The following is a 21,206-nucleotide window of genomic DNA, read 5'->3' as shown; positions in this document are numbered from 1 at the left end:
TTATATGTAAGTGCACTTTAATATTTTTGTATGTTTTATATTGTTTTACTCTTTTACAGCCCGAGGACGTGCTGTGATTTACCAGGGGGGAATGTAGCACCCCGAGGGTTCGGCTGCTACAGGGGTATTGCACCTCAAACCAGAGGTGCGGTATTCCACTCCCGGGTAAGGATGGAGTGTGGAACTGAGCTCAGCAAGCTGCATGCACTACACTCATCCCATTTCCGGGGGACAGAACTACGGTACTCCCACCAGTTAGATGTGCAGGTACGACAGCGTCTGTCCCTGGCTGGAGTGGGAAGGGGGGGAGGAACATCCCAGTAGTGTAGGGGCAGATAGGGGAGGGGCTCTGGGCATAGAAGTAGGAGCCCATTGGGTGCTAGTCACCTGGGCTCACACATAGAGGGAGTATATATGGTGGGCACCATCTTAGGAACAGGGTCAGAGAGTCCAGGAGAGAGTTCAGCCAGGAGGGCTGACAGGGAGCTGTGGCTCCGGCTGGGCCCAGCTCCAGGGCCAGGCCTGAAGCAGAGAGAAGGAGGAAGAGAGGCCCGGAGACATAAGAACAAAAGGGAACCCCGAGATCCCACGAGTGAACCAAAAGGGTGAAGGGTTGGCAGAAGAGGGCACCGGATCCCAAACTGACGGAGGCAAAACATCCTTAGTCAGGAACCGGAGGTCGTGGTCAAGTTTTGCCACGACCCTCACCATATCCACCAGGAAGGTACACCACGAGTAGGGTCAGGAAAGCCATAAAAGGTTTTACCATTGAGAGACCCGAGGGAACCGGACAAAGGTGGATCCCTGGTGGGGACGGCCAGAGAGAGAGAGAGAGAGAGAGGGGAGCTCAGGACCACGCTCCGGAATTGCCTGGGGGTTAGCCGAGTCCCGCACCTGGTGGACGCAGCACGGCTCGGGTGGTCACTCCCGGCCGAAGTGACTGAAGTAACACCTGTGAGTAAAAACCCTGAAACTGCATTATACGTTTCTGACTCTCCTTGCTGCACCATCACTACCTCCATCATCCACATCTGCTGCCCTGAGGCCATACCCCTCCCGTTGGGGGTTATACCATCTACGCTGCACAAACGTACCACCGGCCTCAGCGAACTGTCCTGCAGCAGCAGCCCTAAAGCTGCATTCAACGGGTGGCGTAGTCGACACTTAAACAACATCTACTGCTAATACATCGCCGCTCAGTTTGACTCCCTGGGCACGGACCGGGTCACCGCCACGAGACTACTACCCCCATCTGATCCGGATCCGGGTAAGCTCCCCCGTGTGCGCGATGCCACGCGAAGCAGCAGGCCCAGGGGCGCGTCATTAATATGGGGTTAGGTCAACTTGTGCATCTATATTAGTCTCACTCCACTGAGAGGGCTTTTGAAAAGAGGTCAGACACCTATGTTACTGGCAATCAGCATTCAGACTCATCACAGAGGTGCTCGATGGGTTTGCTGTCAAGGTTCTCTGCAGGCCACACAAGTTCTTCCACACTAAAGTCATCATAAAGTGTCTTTATGAACTTATTATCTTATTTATATTGTCAACGTGTCTTATTTGTCATGCTACAACAGGAAATGACGTTCCCCAAACTTTTAACATAAAGTTAGTAACAACTGTCCACAATGTCTTTGTTGGCATTTTAAATGAAAATAAGGAGTCTTATGTGAATGCAACAATTAAGAAATTATTAAAGGAGTTGGCTACTTTATCATTATTTTTAAACAGCTTAACATTGAAATTGCGAAACCAAGGAGGAAAATCATGGACTTATGGAAACCACAGGATTTATAGACATGTTAATGATATGCAAATGATGAAAAAATGGAAACATCTTCAAAACACTTCAATTTATTCAATATCGAGTATGAGCGCCATGTGCGGAAACACAAGCACTTACATGACTTGGCATGCTATCAATGAGATAATTATTGGTTGTCTGAGGAAAGTTCTGCCACTCTGAATGCAAGTGGGCCTGTAAATCATCAAGATCCATGGCAGCTAATATTTTAACTGCTGATCAATGACAACCCATATGTGCTCGATAGGAAGCAAGTCCAGAGACGTGGTAGCACATTTAGGCCGGGCTGGCTGTTCACAGTAGCATGAGCAACATGTGGCCTACGGTTGTTGTGCTGAAATATAGCTCCTGGGACACTCGGCCCTTATCACTGGTTCCATGACCAAATTAATGTAACACCGAGCTGTTAGTGTACCTGGAATGAAGACTCGTGGGGTCAAGCTACCATACATTATGTCACCCCACCCTAGATGCAAACTGGAAGCTGGATAGTAGGTCTACCCTCTTCAGCGATGAATCCCGCTTTTGTCTTCAATGCACTAATCGCTGAAAATTGGTCTAGAATTCATGTGAGAACTCCATAAAGAGGCCTTTATAAGGCAAAGGCACACCTGTCCTACTCCCAGGATTATGCATACTGTACAGTAGTCTACTCTTCTAGGCTTCATTTCAAGTAAACTAAAAGCTTGCTGTTACATTTGTCCAAAATGTCTGAGGAACCTTTTTGCAACATAACAAGGGGAGACTACATGTTACAAATGCTACTATGAGCTGCCTGCTTGGTTTAAAAAATGTGCTACCAGGACCTACAACATCTCTGGTTTTGTCTGACATCAAGCACATCTGGGACATCATTGATAAGCAACTGCAAAGGAAGCTGCCAGCAGAGCATTTAGAATGATTTGTGTGCCCACCTGCTTTCAGTGTGGCAGAACATTCCTCGGACAACTATTAATAACCTAATTGATATCATGCCAAAGAGTGTAAGTGCGTGTATTTCTGCAGGTGGTGCTCATATTAAATAAACTGATATGTTTCTAAAATTTTGTTTCCTTTTTTTAATCATATGCGTATCATTTACATGTCTATTGATCCTGTGATTTTCATAATTTCAGGAGCATGTGACCAGATCTGTCCAGCCTCATCCATTTAAAAAAACAACACTTTTCTAAGTGCAGTGTTTTTAAATTAGGGGAGGCTTATGGACAGAGCAAATAATAAGTGAATCCACATCAAAAGCTGCATGCCCTATATGTGTAATTTAAGGAGAAATATGCATTGAAAAAACGCAATAAATTTGCTATGTCTGAACAAGCCTCAGGAAACCAATTTAATGTAGATGCTGCCTGTTGGCTTCACCAGTAATCTGCTGAGAGGAAAATGGAGCATTACATAATGTCCATTGACGTCAATGAGTATCTATTGTTAAAAGGACAATCAGACATCCTCCAAGGCGATGGATCATACTTGATGTAGATCTTCATAATCTTAACAAATTAAAGTCATCACATTTTTTTAACTGGCCTGTCTTCCATATCACTAGCTAATTTTAAAGGGATTGTACAGGATAAGAAAATAAGAATGAAAATTTAATTCTAAAAACAGAGCCACACTTGATTGCCTGGGTTGCATCTAGTACAGAGATGTATCAAGTTTTCTGGTACCTGGGGCAAGAATTTAGTTTGGTGCCCCACCACCACCCTAAGCAGTTTGAGTAGTTGTCATGTGACTAATCATTCAAATGCAAATTGCACACTTGCAGTCATGTGCCAACTAGCTGCTCTTCCTAATTCTCTCAAAATACAGTGCCACCAGCAGCACAGAAATTCATCATCAGAACCACCAGTGGTACAGAAATACATCCATAAAACCCCCATCAGTACAGAAACACAGTATCAAAACCCTCATCAGTACAAGAATAAATCATTAGAACCACCATTAGTACAGGAATACATCACCAGGACCACAATCAGTATAGGAATTTATCACCTAAACCACCATCAGTACATGAATACATCACTAGGACCACCATCAGTACATGAATTCAGCACTAGAACTGCCATCAGTACATGGTATATCAATTGTAATGTCAGGTAAGACCCATATACATTTGTATCGCATGAACCTACAACTTCCAGTACGTCTTTAACAATGGTAAGGAGATACTGGGAGTTGTTGCTATCAGTCATCATCAGACTGCAGACCATACAGGGACCACAGTACTGATGAGAAGTAGTTTGTATCACAAATAAACATTTACATTCAGGTACCTTATAGATGATGTTGTCGCTGATTGGAGTCGTTCTCTTTCTATTTTGCCACCGATGTACGTAGGTGAGATGTGTCTGAGGGATGTGAGCATGGATCTCTGTACAAGCAATGGCAGATAGTGTTAATTGCTGCCCTCTCCTCCTATGCTTGACTAGCTGCACGTGGTAAATGCGGGAAGGACGATGCAGTGATGATCTTAAACCTACCTCATTTCACAGTACCTTGGTGAGATGAGGTAAGATGTCAGGGAAGATGAAGGGATAAAGATGAGGTAGAATATGGAGGGTGTAGGATAGAGGTAACAGGAGAATCCTCTCTTCAGTCCTGATACATGTGCTGCCAAGATGGCACTGACCAGAAAGAAAGGATGTGAGGAAACAAGATAGGAGGCGTTGCAGAGAGAGAGGCATTATGGTAATCACACCTATAATACATGAACAACATATTATATCAATGGCCAGTACATGGCAGCAAAGTACAAAAAACACTGTAAAATCATATTTATGTATGATAAATTAATTAATTAAGAAATATAAGATTAGTGAAATGTCCCTGTAATGGCTGAAAGGCTTTGTAGATGATTAGCTGAACAGCACGCTCCCTATCTGAAATCCTTGGATTTCACTATATTAACCGTCTTGAAGTGGAGGTGTTATCCTGAACTTCACTGTAGGATACCTCAACCTGAAAGACAAAAACAATGCATGCAATACAACAATAACATTAACGTATGAATGAGGTAGATGAATGTCTATAACAAGTTCCTGGAATAATGTAATGGATAGCCCATCTTCGGATTAGAGAAGGCGCACTAGGCTAAACTGTTTCCAACCCCATTGTAATCCAATGGTTCAAGTTCCAAGTTCAGGTTCCAGATGTGATGGCACAAACAAGCCTTGTCCAACTGGAGAAGCGTTCAAATTGCTGACAGCCCAAACCAATCTTCTCTTTGGATTTGGTGATGAGGGTGCTGACATCAGGACATATCTCTGGATTAATGTCTGGATCCTGAAGACCAAAAACATCTTCATTGGTAGGCTCTTCAAACTGGTCCAGTAGGAACTTCGGTCCTGTCAGCCAAGAAGAATTTACAAAGGCACCAACAGATACTGGCCTAGTAGCAAGGTCAGTAGGGCTAAGATGGGATGGAATATACTGCCATTGTTTAGGTTTAGAAGACTTCCTAATCCTTTCAACGTGGTTACTGACATAGACATAGAAGCGTTTTGTCTGGTTGTATATGTAACCCAGAACAACTTTGCTGTATGTATAGAATTTTGTGTCGTCCATATGAATAGCTAGTTCACTCTGTATGAAATCTGCAAACTCTACAGCAAGTAGTTTGTCAGAAGGCAGTGGTGCATCCCAGTCCCTAATAGACTCTGAGAGGTGTCTTAGCTGAAGCTTGCCTTGTATAGTCATGGTCGCAACAAATACAGACTGTTCACCACTGACAAAACCTCACATTTAGTAAATGGTTTTGCTGCACAACTAACCTGAAAGCCAAAAAAGTCCTTCAAAAAGTTCCATCTCAAGCCCAGACTTCTCTGTTCTGGTGGATTGCCTAAGCCTAGATTCAAGTCCTTGAATTCTGCAGAATGATCATTAGGGTGAAAGGCCTTCATGACAAAAGCACTGTTGGAGGCAATTTTATGCAATCTCAGATGAGCCTTAGAAAGTATACCTTGTGTCCGTTTAAGCAGAGCTATGGCTTCTTCCGCTGTGGGCAAGGATTCAACACCATCGTCCACGCAAAAGTCCTATTCAACAAAGTGTTAGGTGTCCTTTCCATACATCGATTCGCCATCTGAGGTAGTACTACGTAGGCTATATATAGAGACTGCAGCAGGACTGTTTCCAAACACGTGCGCCTTCATGGGGTATTCAACTATTTCCTTGTTTGTGTCGTTGTCTCGGTGCCATAGATACTGGAGATAATTTCTGTGATCTTGTCTCACGATGAAACAATGGAACATTTGTTCGATGTCAGCAGTAATAGCGAATGGCTCTTTTCAGAATCTCATGAGCACTCCCACCAGGTTATTAGTCAGGTTGGGGCCAGTCAGGAGAACGTTGTTCAGAGATACATCATGATTCATGGCGCTTGAAGCGAACACCACTGATTTGCTTAGGCTTTCTTTGATGATATACTCCAAAGGAAGGTAGATACCATCATTATTCATTCTCTTTCAAGGGTGGAGCTGGCTCTGCTTGGTCATTGTGAAATATTTTGTCCATTAAGGCTACAAAATGGTCCTTCATTTCACGCAAACCTGGATAAAGCCTGTTCTCAGTTGTTAGGAAGCTTTGCTTAGAATATCAGCATTTGTGTCCAGAGGAGGAATTTTGTTAGTTAGGCGCCTCAAGTGGGGATGATGAAGCGCAGCTTCCGGAGTGGGAATTTCTTCCCTGATATCGGGTGTCTAGTCACATTCAATTAAGGTTGGCAAGGGTATTTGCATATTCCCATTGATTGAGGAGACAATGTACCCAGAGGCTCTCCTGAAAAAAGTCTCAATACGGAGCCTCTTGTCCCTTTATATTGAAGGTCTCAAAGAGTTTGGATTTTGCTAGAGACCTATTGCTTTGCTCAACTATTATGGCATACCTTCTGGAGACCTTGTCGGGTTGTCCTTCTGGATAGACCTTGACCAGGGATATCTTAGCACAGCATGTAGGACCAGTCCCTTCTCCACAAACTTCAATACATGAGGAGGAAACAGCGGTTGCCGTTGGATTAGGAGTTTGTGGCTCCCCCCATGCCTTTGAGCAGGGTTGGACGCTACAGAAGGATTTGAGTTGTTTGGAGCTGCTGAGATGCATAGACGTAACATGTTTGTCACTACTGCATTCAGTGCACTTAATGACAGCCTTACAGTCATCATTAGCAATGTGGTCTGAGGAGGCGCAACACCTATATCATATCCCAAGCTCCTTGAGAGTATTTCTACGCTCCTGCAAAGTCTTTGCCCTGAGTCCATGACATTCCTTAAGTGGGTGAGGACTTTTTGAATAGGGCACATACGGTTGCTGTCCATAACTCTACAAGCAACAGCATTTGGTTTAGTGAAGGAGGTTGCAGTAAGTGGAACATCAGTCAATTCTCACAGATACTGTGCCCCTTAACTCTTTATGTTTGGTGGTAATGTTATCCTACCTTGTAGATGATGATGATGAAGTTGGTGGAGTAGGTTCACTGAAGTCAAAGATGGGATCATTCTTCTTCCAAGCTTGATTACTGATGAAACTGGAAAAATGCAAAAAGAGAGAAAAGGACACATTATGCTCTCTTTTGTATCTTGAGCCATGGTCTGCCCATTTTTCCTGCATGCTGTATGGCAACTTGGACATTACTGGATTCATGTCAAGAACAGTGTCTAGGTAACTCAGTCCTAATTTTGCCAATTCTATATTCTTTAGCAGGTTGCTAAGATCTTGAAGTTTCCGGTTGCCTTTGTTAGTTATCTTTGGGAAAGTTTGCAGTCTCTTAAGTAAGGCACATTCTATGGCTTCTGAGCTGCCATAGGTTTCTTCCAGTCTCTCCCATGCTGCAATATGACCTGCATCTGAATGGCCCACATGAACTGCTCCTATTGCCTTGATGCGCTGCGCTGATTCTGGGCAGAAGCAGAGGTGACTCTTGGTCTTCCTTTCCTGCGGCGGTCCTCATGTGAGCCAGTTTCTTTGTAGCGCTTGATGGTTTTTGCAACTGCACTTGGGGACACTTTCAAAGTTTGCCCAATTTTTCGCACTGACTGACCTTCATTTCTTAAAGTAATGATGGCCACTCGTTTTTCTTTACTTAGCTGCTTTTTTCTTGCCATAATACAAATTCTAACAGTCTATTCAGTAGGACTATCAGCTGTGTATCCACCTGACTTCTGGACAACCCAACTGATGGTCCCAACCCCATTTATAAGGCAAGAAATCCCACTTATTAAACCTGACAGGGCACACCTGTGAAGTGAAAACCATTTCCGGTGACTACCTCTTGAAGCTCATCAAGAGAATGCCAAGAGTGTGCAAAGCAGTCATCAAAGCAAAAGGTGGCTACTTTGAAGAACCTAGAATATAAGACATATTTTCAGTTGTTTCGCACTTTTTTGTTAAGTATATAATTCCATATGTGTTAATTCATAGTTTTGATGCCTTCAGTGTGAATGTACAATTTTCATAATCATGAAAATACAGAAAAATCTTTAAATGAGAAGGTGTGTCCAAACTTTTGGTCGGTACTGTACACTCCCACCCTCGCTTCCGATACTGTTTCTTCACCCATCCTTCCCTTGCTACCCATTCTGATTCCGCACCCATCTCTCCTCACATTGTGTCCTCATACATCCTCCCTCGCTCAGCCATACTGTGTCTGCACCCATTTCCCCTCACTTCCCATACTGTGTCCTCAAATTTCCCTCCCTAGCTCCCCATACTGTGTCCGCACCCATCCCCCCTCCTTGTTCCCCATACTGTGTTCGCAGCCATGACCTGATCATGTCTCACTGACCCAGAAGTGCCGACAATCAGGGCTTTAATTCTAGTCGCGCTTGAAAGACTCGAGTACAGTTGATCACTGGAAGTCAGTGCACTGCACCTTCTCTGAGCTGGCTGTTAGCTTGACAGCTGGCTCAGAGAACAGGTGACTCACACTACGGGGAACAGCAAAATGTTGCCACTGGGGAAACACCTCAGACCGCCTCATCAGGTGGCTCAACAATGCCCCCAATATGCCAAAGTCTAGTATTGCAGATTGGCTTCACTTATGTGAATAGAGTTGAGCTGCAATGCAGACAACTTTTTCTAGCTATGTACAACCCCTTCAATCAATTACATTGAAACATTTTTTTCTTTCAACACAGATTGAGTGTGCAACAATTTAAAATTTAAACATTATTTTTTCATTGTCAGCTTTTCTGCAGCTAAGTACTTATTGTGCATTTCTAATAAAATCAAACAAATATATGAATAAATAAATCAGGTCTTTCTTTTCAACAAGACTCTAAAAATTTAGTTTGAAAGTTTGCCAAAAGGTCTTCCAACATTTGACACGTATCATTTCCTGTGGAAGGAAAGGCAGGTCCTTTTCAGCACACTTGCTTAGAGAGACAGTGCTATACTGGGAATTGCATGTTTCAAGGACAGTTCTTTGCTACAATGAACAAGTGGTAAAATAAATTAATCACAATCATGGTAATTACCGCCTTCAATTTAAAACAGAAATAGACGGTTGTTAAGCACAGAAATAACATTAAAGCAACTGATTATCAAAAAAAATAAAAATTTTATTTAGTCTTTTTAAAAACATTGTCATTGTCACATTAAAGGGAACCTGTCATGTCCTGTGTACTATCTAAACTGCCCCCATTGCGTTGTTAGTGATGCAAAGTGCATCACTAACAATTTTTTTCATTAAAATCATACATGCTCACTTAGTCATAGAGGTGCGATTCATCGCATCTAGTCAGGGTCGGTGCCGCCCACGCCATTTGAATTCTGTTCCCGGTTTTCACTGTTGTCACTATGCCGCGCTTGCGCAGTATGTCATGGCCAGCCGCGCATGCGCAGTGTGTATATTGGCCAGCTGCGCTTGTTGATCTGGGAGCCGCGCATGCGCTGCCATTTTACGGTCAAAGCAAAACATGTAACAAATTCTATTTGATCCTCAGATTATGATCATACCACAGTGAGCCCAACAACAAAGTCCTTTGCTCCAACTACTGCCATTACCCAATGGACGGTAACTGCCAACACCACTGAGATAAACCACGTGAATGTTACACGAGTAGACCGAGACACTGAGACTGTGAGCCAGCCACATAATGAAAGTCTGCTGTCTACTGTTACCACACAAGTCTGGATTGTAACAACTCTGGCCTCCCCCAATTCAATAAAGGAGGTAAGCTGCATCATATTTTGCAATAAATACCGCTAATATTGTAGATCATACAAATGAATGAAATTATATGTATGTATTGACAGGACTGGAGTAAGGTCAGTAGAGACCTCTGAACAAAAAAGTAGTGAGGCCTCTGTTATTCAGGCTACAGAGGTGAACCCCTCTGTAACCTGAAACCCACCTTATCATCTGTCACGACCAGATATAAAAGATGTGGCCATGCAAGTCTATGTGAGTTATGGAGACAACGGAGACAATAGCTGTCTCAGACTTCAAAAGAGTTATAATCTTCAACTGGATAGGTTTACCAAACACCCATCAGGAAGGTTGGGCAGTGGAGGCCCAAGGGCTCATATACTATATGCTTTCTCTAAAAGCCAACACTGATTCAGGGGCTATCTTGTCTATGATATATAGAAAGTTTCTTTATGTAAAAGGTCATCCAACAAATCCATTTATAACACTAAGTTAAGGCATTTTCCAGCCGCTAAAAAGCAGTTTTGATGTGTATCAATTAGAATGAGATTTAAGCGTAACACTAAACTATTAATACTTTTATTATGAAGACTCAATGATACTTCAACACAGACAAGAGGTTTCCCTTTTCCCTATGTTGGTGAGATGCTTGCAGTTGACTGCTTCTTTTCCCATCATGGCTGGTGCAGAGATGGAGGCTGGCATAGCATACGACCTGCTCTTGATAGAAGCCCCATCATTACATAATGGAAGGAGCTCCAAGCCCTTTTCTAAGTGTCCTGGAACATAGGACCAGTATTAAAATCTAAACATTAATGGAGCTTTCCTAACGAAATGATATTAATAAGTTTAATGAATTTCTATTTAACGCTCATGAAAAAAATCTGTTATGTGGCTGGACATTGAAAGGGTGTTTGTAAAACAGTTACACTCCATTAATTTTGATTGATTTATTGAATAAGAATACAAACATACAAACAGATACAAGAATAAAATATTAGAATGAGAATTCCACTGACAATGCCAGCGAACATATAAGAGCTTCTCACTAAATTAGAATATCATCAAAAAGTTAATTTATTTCAGTTCTTCAATACAAAAAGTAGATACCAAGGGAAAAGACAGATGCGTAAGTCAGGTAAATATCAAGAGAGCCCGTAGATCCCAAGGGAAAAGACAGATGCTCAAGTCTGGTCACAGTCCAGGGTCAGGCAGCAGAAGATCAGAACACAGAACAACAGAATAAGGCAAACACTTACCAGGAAGCATAAACTACATCTGGCAGGGAACAGGGGCAGTCAGCTCAGTTAAATATCTTGGGCAATCTCCAGAACATGGAACACCTGGACACTACCCTGCAAATCCCAAAGATTGGACAGCCGAGCTGTCAATCAAAGCGCGAGAGCCCGACTTGCAACTCACAGGATTGAAAAGCCAAGAAGTCCATCAAAACACAGCAAGAACCAGTTCAATAGGACAGCATAGCAATTCCACACAGAATGCAGGAATTGTGACAGTACCCCCTCTTCAATGGGGGGCCATTGGACCCCCAGGTTTCCCAGGAAACCTCCGATGGAAGGCCCTGACTAGACGATCGGCGTTTATGTCTCAAGCAGGGACCCAGGATCTCTCCTCTGGTTCATAACCTCTCCAATGAATGAGGTATTGGAGGGAATTATGGACTTTCCGAGAATCAACAACCTTTTGTACTTCAAATTCCAAATTGTCATTGACGGAAACTGGTGGAGGTGGAGATGAAGGAGACAAAATGGAAGGGACAAACTCTTTTAGCAGAGATTTATGGAATACATTTGGAATGCGGAAAGACGGAGGGAGTTTTAATCTGAAGGCCACTGGCTTAACTACCTCCAAAATCTCATATGCACCAATAAACTTAGGACCCAACTTTGCTGATGGCTCTTTCAATTTAATATTTTTGGAAGAAAGCCATACCTTATCACCAACTTTGAATATGGGGCCCCCTGAACGTTTCCTATCAGCCTTCCGTTTCTGGCGATGCTGGGCTACCCCAATATTCTTCTGAACCTCCCTCCAGACATCCCCAAGTTTCTATATGACAACCTCTACTCCTGGACAACCAGAACTCATTCTTGAGAATTCACCAAAATGAGGATGAAAACCATAATTGCAAAAAAAAAGGCGAGGTTCCAGTAAACTGGTTAAGCCGACTGTTAAAGGCAAACTCAGCAAGAGGTAAGAATGAGGACCAGTCCTCCTGCTGAGCTGCAATGAAGCATCAAAGAATTTGCTCCAATGACTGATAGGTCTTCTCTGTTTGACTGTTAGTTTCAGGATGATAAGCAGAGGAAAATGATAGGTCAATCCCTAATCTTTTACAAAATGCTCTCCAGAATTTGGAAACAAATTGCACCCCCCCTATCGGATACAATGTTCAAGAGAATGCCATACAATCTTACTACATGATTGATAAATAACCGGGAAAGCGTCTCAGCATTGGTTAACCCTGATAATGGTACAAAATGAGCTTGTTTACTGAATCGGTCAACCACCACCCAAATAACGGTTTTCCCACATGACAAAGGCAAATCGGTTATGAAATCCATGGACAAATGAGTCCACGGCCTTTCTGGAATAGACAAAGGAGCCAATTCCCCAGCCGGCCGGTTATGACAAACTTTAGCGCGTGCGCAAACCTCACAAGCGGATACAAAACTTTTAATGTCATTAAGCATGGATGGCCACCAAAAGTTTCTACATATAGCCTTCAGAGTAGCAGTGACCCCGGGTTGACCACTCAAGATAGAGTCATGAAACTCTTGCAACAAACGTAATCTTAGATACACGGGCACAAATAATTTAGATCCAGGAGTAGCGGAAGGAGGCGACGACTGGACTTTGTGAATCTCAGCCTCCAATTCTGAGGACACCATCGAAATTACTATACCCTTAGGAAGAATGGAGGAAGGAGGTTCTGGAGGAGAAACAGACTCAATGCTGCGTGACAGATCGTCAGCTCTAATATTCTTAGACCCTGGTCTGAACCTGATGGAAAAATTTAATCTAGAAAAAAATATGGACCTCCTGGCCTGTCTAGGGGTTAAACATTTAGCAGATTCAATATAAGCCAGATTCTTATGATCAGTCACAACCGTGACCTGATGAATAGCTCCCTCCAAAAAATGCCTCCATTCATCAAAAGCTAACTTTACAGCAAGCAGCTCACGATTTTCAACATCATAGTTTCGCTCAGCAGGCGAAAATTTCCTAGAAAAAAATGCACATGGCCGTAAATTAGTCAGGGTTTTGGGACCGTTAGATAAAACAGCCCCCACCCTAACCTCTGAGGCATCCACCTCTACAATAAACGGTTTCTGAAGATCAGGCTGAATCAGAACTGGAGCAGACATGAAGCACTCTTTTAGTTTATTAAAGGCCCCAATCACATCTGACGGCCAAACCTTAAGATCCGCCCTCTTACATGTGAGATCAGTAAGAGGTTTAGCAATCTGCGAAAAACCCCTTATAAATTTTCTATAGTAGTTGGCGAATCCTAAAAAACGCTGTAGTGCTTTAAGGTCATGGGGTTGAACCCAATCAATTATAGCCTGCACCTTCCCAGGATCCATTTTAAAACCCTCAGCAGATACAATGCACCCCAGAAATGATATTTCCTGAACAGAGAAATTATACTTTTCTAATTTGGCAAACAAAGAATTCTTTGTAAAACAAAACGAACATGCTCATAGTGTGAACTTAGATCAGACGAAAAAATTAGAATATCATCAAGGTATATCACAATAAACCTTCCAATGATATCAGAAAAAATGTCATTCATAAAGTTCTGAAAAACAGCAGGTGCATTGGTTAAACCAAAAGGCGTGACCAAATTCTCAAATAGACCCTCGGACGTTAAATACGCTGTTTTCCACTCATCACCCTCCTGGATTTGTATCAGATTATACGCCGCTCTGAGATCAAATTTAGAAAACCATTTAGCCCCAGTAAGCTGATTATATAGGTCGGGGATGAGTGGGAGGGGGTAAGTATTTTTAACAGTAATTTTGTTTAGTTCACGGAAATCAAGGCAGGGACGGAGGCCACCATCTTTCTTTTTCACAAAGAAAAAAACAGCAGCCATTGGTGAGGAGGAAGGACGGATATGACCCTTCCGCAAACTTACTTTAATATATTCTTTCACAGCGGTCCATTCAGGTCCCGACAAATTGTACAAGCGAGCCTTAGGCAATTTGGCATTAGGAATTAAATCAATAGTACAATCATAAGGACGATGGGGAGGTAGTTTCTCTGCCTCTTTTTCCGAGAACACATCTCTGAAGTCTTTCAGTCTTGCAGAGCCTCCAGACTAGCGGAGCAAATTTGCACCGAACGAATACATCTTTTAAGGCAGTTGGGGCTTCATTTAACAATATCCTTTTGCCACAAATCGATAACAAGATTATGAACATGCAGCCAAAGAAACCCCAACACCAACCCAGCAGGTAAATTATCCAACACATAACAGGAGATGCACTGTTAGTGTGAATTCCACCGTTACCAGCTGGACAAAGTTCTGGAGTAACGATGTCTTGTCAATGGCGACAATCTGAATGGGTCTTTCCAATCTAACTGTCCCTAATCCTAATTTAAGAACCAGTGCAGAAACAATAAAGTTTGCAGCAGACCCATAGTCAATGAAAGCAAGTTCAGATAACCATAGGTTCTGAAAACTTAGTTCCACGTTCAACAGTACTTTATCTGAGGAGTAAAAAGGTACCTAGAAGTCTAGCTGACCTCCTCGACAATCACCCAGGCTTAGGCGTTTCCCGACAATTTATAAGCTTTAGAAAATGTCCAGCGCGACCACAGTAGAAGGAGAGTCTGAGATCACGCCGACGTTTAGTCTCCACAGTCCAAGAGCTGGCTGCTCCAACCTCCATTGATACTGTCTCAGCTAAGGAAAACGACTCAGGAGGAATGACTGAAACCCCTTTTCGCTCATAAGCTCTCTCCCCAATCCTGCGGTCCATACGAATGGCCTGAGTCATAGCCTCCCCCAAAGACAGGGGTGGAGGATGCAAGGCCAAAACGTCCTTAAGAGAATCTGTAAGGCTACGGCGAAACTGCCACCTGAGAGCAGCATTGTTACAAAAAACCTCAGAGGACAATTGCCGGAAATCCGAACCATAATCCTCAGGGGTGCAGCCCCCCTGCGTCAGGTTTGTGATCTTAGCCTCTGCGACCTGGACCCTGTCAGGTTCGTCATAAATCATCCCTAAAGTGTAAAAAAAGGCGTCGACAGAAGACCATTCTGGCGCTAGTGGGGACAAAGAAAATACCCAAGTCTGAGGACCTCCACGCAATAGGGACATGATTATACCCACCCTCTGGGACTCATCCCCAGAAGACCGGGGTCACAGAGTAAAAATAATTTACAGCTCTCCTTGAACACCCTATTGATCCCTCTCCCCCAAGAATTTGTCAGGAAGTGCAACAACTGGTTCGGTGGAGGTCAACTGTACGTCAGTGGGTCCAGAAGACATAAATACTGTCGCTGGCGGAGAGCTTTGGGACCACAACCAGAGTACTAAACTGACCCTGCAATTGAGACTGTGAGGATTCTAGCCTCTGGAGATTCCTGGCCAGATCCTGAACCATCTGGGTCAGACTCGTCACCTGATCACACAGTGTACGAACTGGATCCATTGGTGCGAGGAAAAACAAATGTATGGCCAGACGTAATGTGACGCTAGTCACTAACGCACGGAGCGACCGTGTGGTGGATAGTCAGATGTTCCGAGGTCAATACCAGTCAGCTAATCAGTTAAATAGCTTGAGCAATCTCCAGAACATGGAACACCTGGAGACTGTCCTGCAAATCCCAGACAAAGATTGGACAGCTGAGCTGTCAATCAAAGCACCAAGAGCCCGTCTTGCCACTCACAGGATTGGACAGCCAAGCAGTCCATCAAAACACAGCAAGAACCAGTTCAATAGGACAACATAGCAATCCCACACAGAATACAGGAATCATGACAGAGTCATTACAAACAGAGTGATCTATTTCAAGTGTTTATTTCTGTTAATGTTGATGATTATGGCTTTCAGCCAATGAAAACACAAAAGTAATTATCTCGGTAAATTAGAATAATTAACAAAAAACACCTGCAAAGGCTTCCGATGCGTTTAAAAATGTCCCTTAGTCTGTTTCAGTAGGCACCACAATTTTGAGGAAGACTGCTGACTTGACAGATGTCCAGTCATTGATACACTCCACAAGGAGGGTAAGCCACAAAAGGTCATTGCTAAAGAAGCTGGCTGTTCACAGAGTGCTGTATCCAAGCATATTAATGGAAAGTTGAGTGGAAGGAAAAAAGTGTGGCAGAAAAAGGTGCACAGGCAACCGGGATAACCGCAGTATTGAAAGGATTGTTAAGAAAAGGCCATTCAAAAATTTGGGGGAGATTCACAAGAAGTGGACTGCTGCTGAAGTCATTGTTTCAAGAGTCACCAGCGTCTTACCTGGGCCAAGGAGAAAAAGACCTGGACTGTTGCTCAGTGGTCCAAAGTGTTGTTTTCAGATGAAAGTAAATTTTGCATTTCATTTGGAAATCAAGGTCCCAGAGTCTGGAGGAAGAGTGGAGAGGCCACAATCCAAGCTGCTTGAGGTCTAGTGTGAAGTTTCCACAATCAGTGATGGTTTGGGGAGCCATGTCATCTGCTGGTGTAGGTCCACTGTGTTTTATCAAGACCAAAGTCAGCGCAGCCGTCTACCAGGAAATGTTAGAGCACTTCATGCTTCCCTCTGCCGACAAGCTTTTTGGAGATGGAAATTTCATTCTCCAGCAAGACTTGGCCCCTGTCCACACTGCCAAAAGTACCAATACCTGGTTTAAAAACAACAGCAACACTGTGTTGGATTGGCCAGCAAACTTGCCTTGTATATATATATATATATATATATATATATATATATATATATATATATATACATATATATATATATATATATATGTATATTATATATATATATATATATATATATATATATATATATATATATATATCCATGTATATATGTTAACTCCTTTACAAAGCGAGAACCATGTGTGTTTTGGAGGATTATGTTAATAGATTTTGAAAATCAAGGGAATCCTGAAAAAGAATCAATGGTCGTCAGATTTTTGTACACTTTTCTGAGGCACCTCGGTCATCAGAGACAAGCTCTTCTATGAACATGAAATGTTTCAGCTCCTGATTCCACTCAGCTACAGAGAGAGTCTGCTGTGTTTTCCAGTGCTTAGGGTTTACAGCCCTCGCTGCCACAAGGAACTGTCAATGTACATCTTGTATGATTGACTTAAAAGAACCAGGCAAAATAGGTAACAACCTAATTTTAATGATAGCTTCAAATAGATCACCACTGACCTTAGAGTATGTTTAAAAAATGGTCCCAGAGTGGTTTTACTACTTTTTACACCTCCACCATAAGTAAAACATACTTCCCTCTCTGATACCTCATCTCCAACATCTCCATGTTTAAAGCAGTGGAGGGGATGGGGGTATCTGGTATAAAAGTATTGGACACCTGTGTCATCTGGTATTTTTTTCCTACACAGCACAAGGTAAGGGTAACTTGTTTGACCAGACTTGGTTCGTTCCTCTGGTGTTATAGTGGCTGCCATCCCACCTTCACCTTACCCAAAAAAAGAACACCTCTCAGTTTTAAAAAGGTTTGTGATTGTCCAATACACCAGCTTAAACAGTATTTGTATACATTTTTACATATTACACAGTATCTTTTTTATATAGTCATTAGACAGATAGGAGTTATTGATCTTTATGTTGTTTTTTGTGTCATACTTAATTTTACGCACATTTTGTGATTATACTTATATAGCGCCATTAATTCCACAGCGCTTTACAGACATTATCATCACTGTCCCCATTGGGCCCCACAGTCTAAATTCCCTATCAGTATGTCTTTGGAGTGTGAGAGGAAACTGGAGTACCTGGAGGAAACCCACACAAACATGTACAGATGTGCTGGGTGGGATTTGACCCCAAGCACCTAGCGCTGCAATTCTACAGTGCTAACCACTGAGCCCCTGAACTTAATGCGTATCCTAACTGTATTTTTATTTTTCTCCTTAATAACATATCTCTGAAGGTCAGAAAAGACCACAATTAAGGATTGCTGTAATATGCAGCATCATGGTGCACAGAACGTTAACAATAGATGTAATGAGCTTCAGCAGGACATCTATCTCCAGATTATTCTCTCTCTGACAGTGTAGATTTAAGTGAGTTTACAGTGTGACATACTTGACTTTTGATAGATGACCTTCTGCTATAGAGCACAGTAATAAATTCCTGAAAAGTTCAGTCTGCCATAAAATCATCATTTCTATTCTTCATAATCACTACTGAGACAGCAGTAGGATTTTGCCAGTCATCATTCTTACCTGTCTTCTTCTCTGGTCAGGACGTTCTATGTAATGACATGAATTGATGTGCAAATAATGCTGACGGAATTCTTACAATATATTAGACACCAGTAATATTACCACTGGACAGGTCCATTTATTTTTTATCATTTATTTTGATTTTCTTACAGATGTCTGCTTGTGTTTTATTGTAAACTTCTAGACTGGGCCATAGCGATGCCAAGTCACCCAAAAAGAGTTGTTGAAAAAGATAATATAAGGGAATGATGCTAAATTGAAAGGAGTATGGCACTAGATTGACAGAGTTTTGTTGTAAATCTTAAATCCAAATGTTGCGTCCTGGTTTTCTGTTTACATGTGCATCTTTTTTTTTCCTTTGCTTATCCTCCCCAGATCCAGATTCCTAATATTTATTGCCTCAAAACTGTGTTCAACAGAAAATGCATCTATTGTTTGGTAAAAGAATATCTTATCTATGTTGTTTTATTAACAAGAGAACTTTTATTTTTCATGTCTAAGCTTCGTAACCATTTCATTGCGACAATACTTCTGCTTGAAGAACTTCAGTTTATAAAAATATTCTGTAAAATAGCATTAACAAGTCAACACAACAATGAGAAATATTCTTGTCTGTAGCCAAATTGGACTGTTTAATTTTAACCCATGAAGTATAGACTTTTGGATAGCCTCTAGATTTATTACAATGCTGTTTACATTACATTGAAGACTATGTTGACACCACTGTTTAGGGTTCTCAACGGAAAACCACATAAACTTTGGCAGAACCCCAATTATAGATGCATTCTTCTTCCCTTGGAAAGATGTAAAAATACATATCCGTATATCAGAGGCGTACAGTAGTTTGGGGTTCAGCTCAGGGGGCAAAACATCTGAGTGGGCCCCTTAACCGGGTAATCCAGTGTACTGCACTCCCATAGTCTTCCATACAGTATACTGCACTCAATGCACTCCCCATAGTCCTCCATACAGTATACTGCACTCCCCATAGTCTTCCATACAATATACTGCACTCCCCATAGTCCTAAATACAGTATACTGCACTCCCCATAGTCCTCCATACAGTATACTGCACTCCCCATAGTCCTCCATACAGTATACTGCACTCCCCATAGTCCTCCATACAGTATACTGCACTCCCCATAGTCCTCCATATAGTATAATGCTCTCCCCATAGTCCTCCGTACAGTATACTGCACTCCCCATAGTCTTCCATACAGTATACTGCACTCCCCATAGTCCTCTATAGAGTATACTGCACTCCCCATAGTCCTTCATACAGTATACTGCACTCCTCATAGTCTTCCATATAGTATAATGCTCTCCCCATAGTCCTCCATACAGTATACTGCACTCCCCATAGTCCTCCATACAGTATACTGCACTCCCCATAGTCTTCCATATAGTATAATGCTCTCCCCATAGTCCTCTATACAGTATACTGCACTCCCCATAGTCCTCCATACAGTATACTGCACTCCCCATAGTCTTCCATATAGTATAATGCTCTCCCCATAGTCCTCTATACAGTATACTGCACTCCCCATAGTCCTCCATACAGTATACTGCACTCCCCATAGTCCTCCGTACAGTATACTGCACTCCCCATAGTCCTCCATATAGTATAATGCTCTCCCCATAGTCCTTCATAGAATATACTGCACTCTCCATATAAAGAAAAAAAAGGATCCACATAATAAGAATGTAGAAATCACAATCTTTATTCCTTTCGATTAAAAAATTAGGATATCCATAACAATTACAGTGGCATGTAAAAGTTTGGGCGCCCCTGGTCAAAATTACTGTTATTGGGAACAGTTAAGCTAGTTGAAGATGGAATAATCTCTAAAAGGGATGACACATTTTCCTTTATATTTTAGGCCCCAAAAAATACTTGCTTAACTGTTCACAATAACAATTAGTTCTCCATACAGTGTAATGCTCTCCCCATAGTCCTCTTTATAATATGACGCACCCCTCATAGTTTTCTATATAGTATAATGCACTCCCCAAAGTGCATACAGTATAATGCACTTCCCATAGCACATACAGTATAATGCACTTCCCATAGTCCTCTATACAGTATAATGCGCTCCCCATAGTACATACAGTATAATGCACTCCCCATAGTCCTCCATACAGTATAATGTGCTCCCCATAGTACATACAGTATAATGCACTCCCCATAGTCCTCCATATAGTATAATGCGCTCCCCATAGGCCTCTATACAGTATTATGCAGCTCCTTAGTCCTTGATATAGTACAATGGCCCCACACTTTATGGAGGCCCCACACTTTATGAGGAGCTCTCCACACTGAATGAGAAGCCCTCATACTTTATTATGCCCCCACAGTCACACCATACTTTTCAATTAAAGTAAAAAACATCATATGCTCACCTATTCCAGGATCCTTATGAGTCCTCCTGCAAAGCGCCGGTGCACGCATTGGACATCAGAACCACGTCGCAGACCGATGACGTCACCACACCAGGACTCTCTAACTTCCTGTGCGTATGCCGGCGCTTCTGTCTCGACATCACCTGCTGTTCTGTTGACCTCGGGTTTAAAACAACCTACAGTCTACAGAACAGAGAGCGGTAATACAAGGAGACTGCGTCTCCCTGCTCTACCATAGAGATTAACTATAGAGATTAACTATAGAGATTAACTATATCGGCACGCTGCGCACGCCTATTCAGTTAAGGGTAGCGTAGCTCTGGGTGGGCCCCTCAGAGCATGGGGCCTGGGGCAACTGCCCCCCTCTGCTTCCCCGGTAGCTACGCTACTGCCCCTTATGTACCAAACATTTCAGATA

At 42.5% G+C, this 21,206-nt stretch overlaps 1 protein-coding gene across 1 annotated transcript in view; it reads left to right on the top strand.

Moving 5' to 3' along the window:
• PTPRB (protein tyrosine phosphatase receptor type B) overlaps positions 1-21,206 on the top strand; it is a 213,155-nt gene that overhangs the window by 52,357 nt on the left and 139,592 nt on the right. The window contains exon 3 of the mRNA XM_073651780.1: positions 9,739-9,968. Within this exon, the coding sequence (XP_073507881.1) occupies positions 9,739-9,968 (230 nt within the window). The remainder of the gene's footprint in view (positions 1-9,738; positions 9,969-21,206) is intronic.

This window comes from Phyllobates terribilis, unplaced genomic scaffold, assembly GCF_046119375.1.
Source record: "Phyllobates terribilis strain yellow unplaced genomic scaffold, ASM4611937v1 Scaffold_11__3_contigs__length_659146591, whole genome shotgun sequence".
In the NCBI taxonomy this organism is placed as follows: Eukaryota; Metazoa; Chordata; class Amphibia; order Anura; family Dendrobatidae; genus Phyllobates; species Phyllobates terribilis.
The sequence above is the reverse complement of the archived record's forward strand: the minus strand, read 5'-3'. Positions and strand labels throughout refer to the sequence as shown.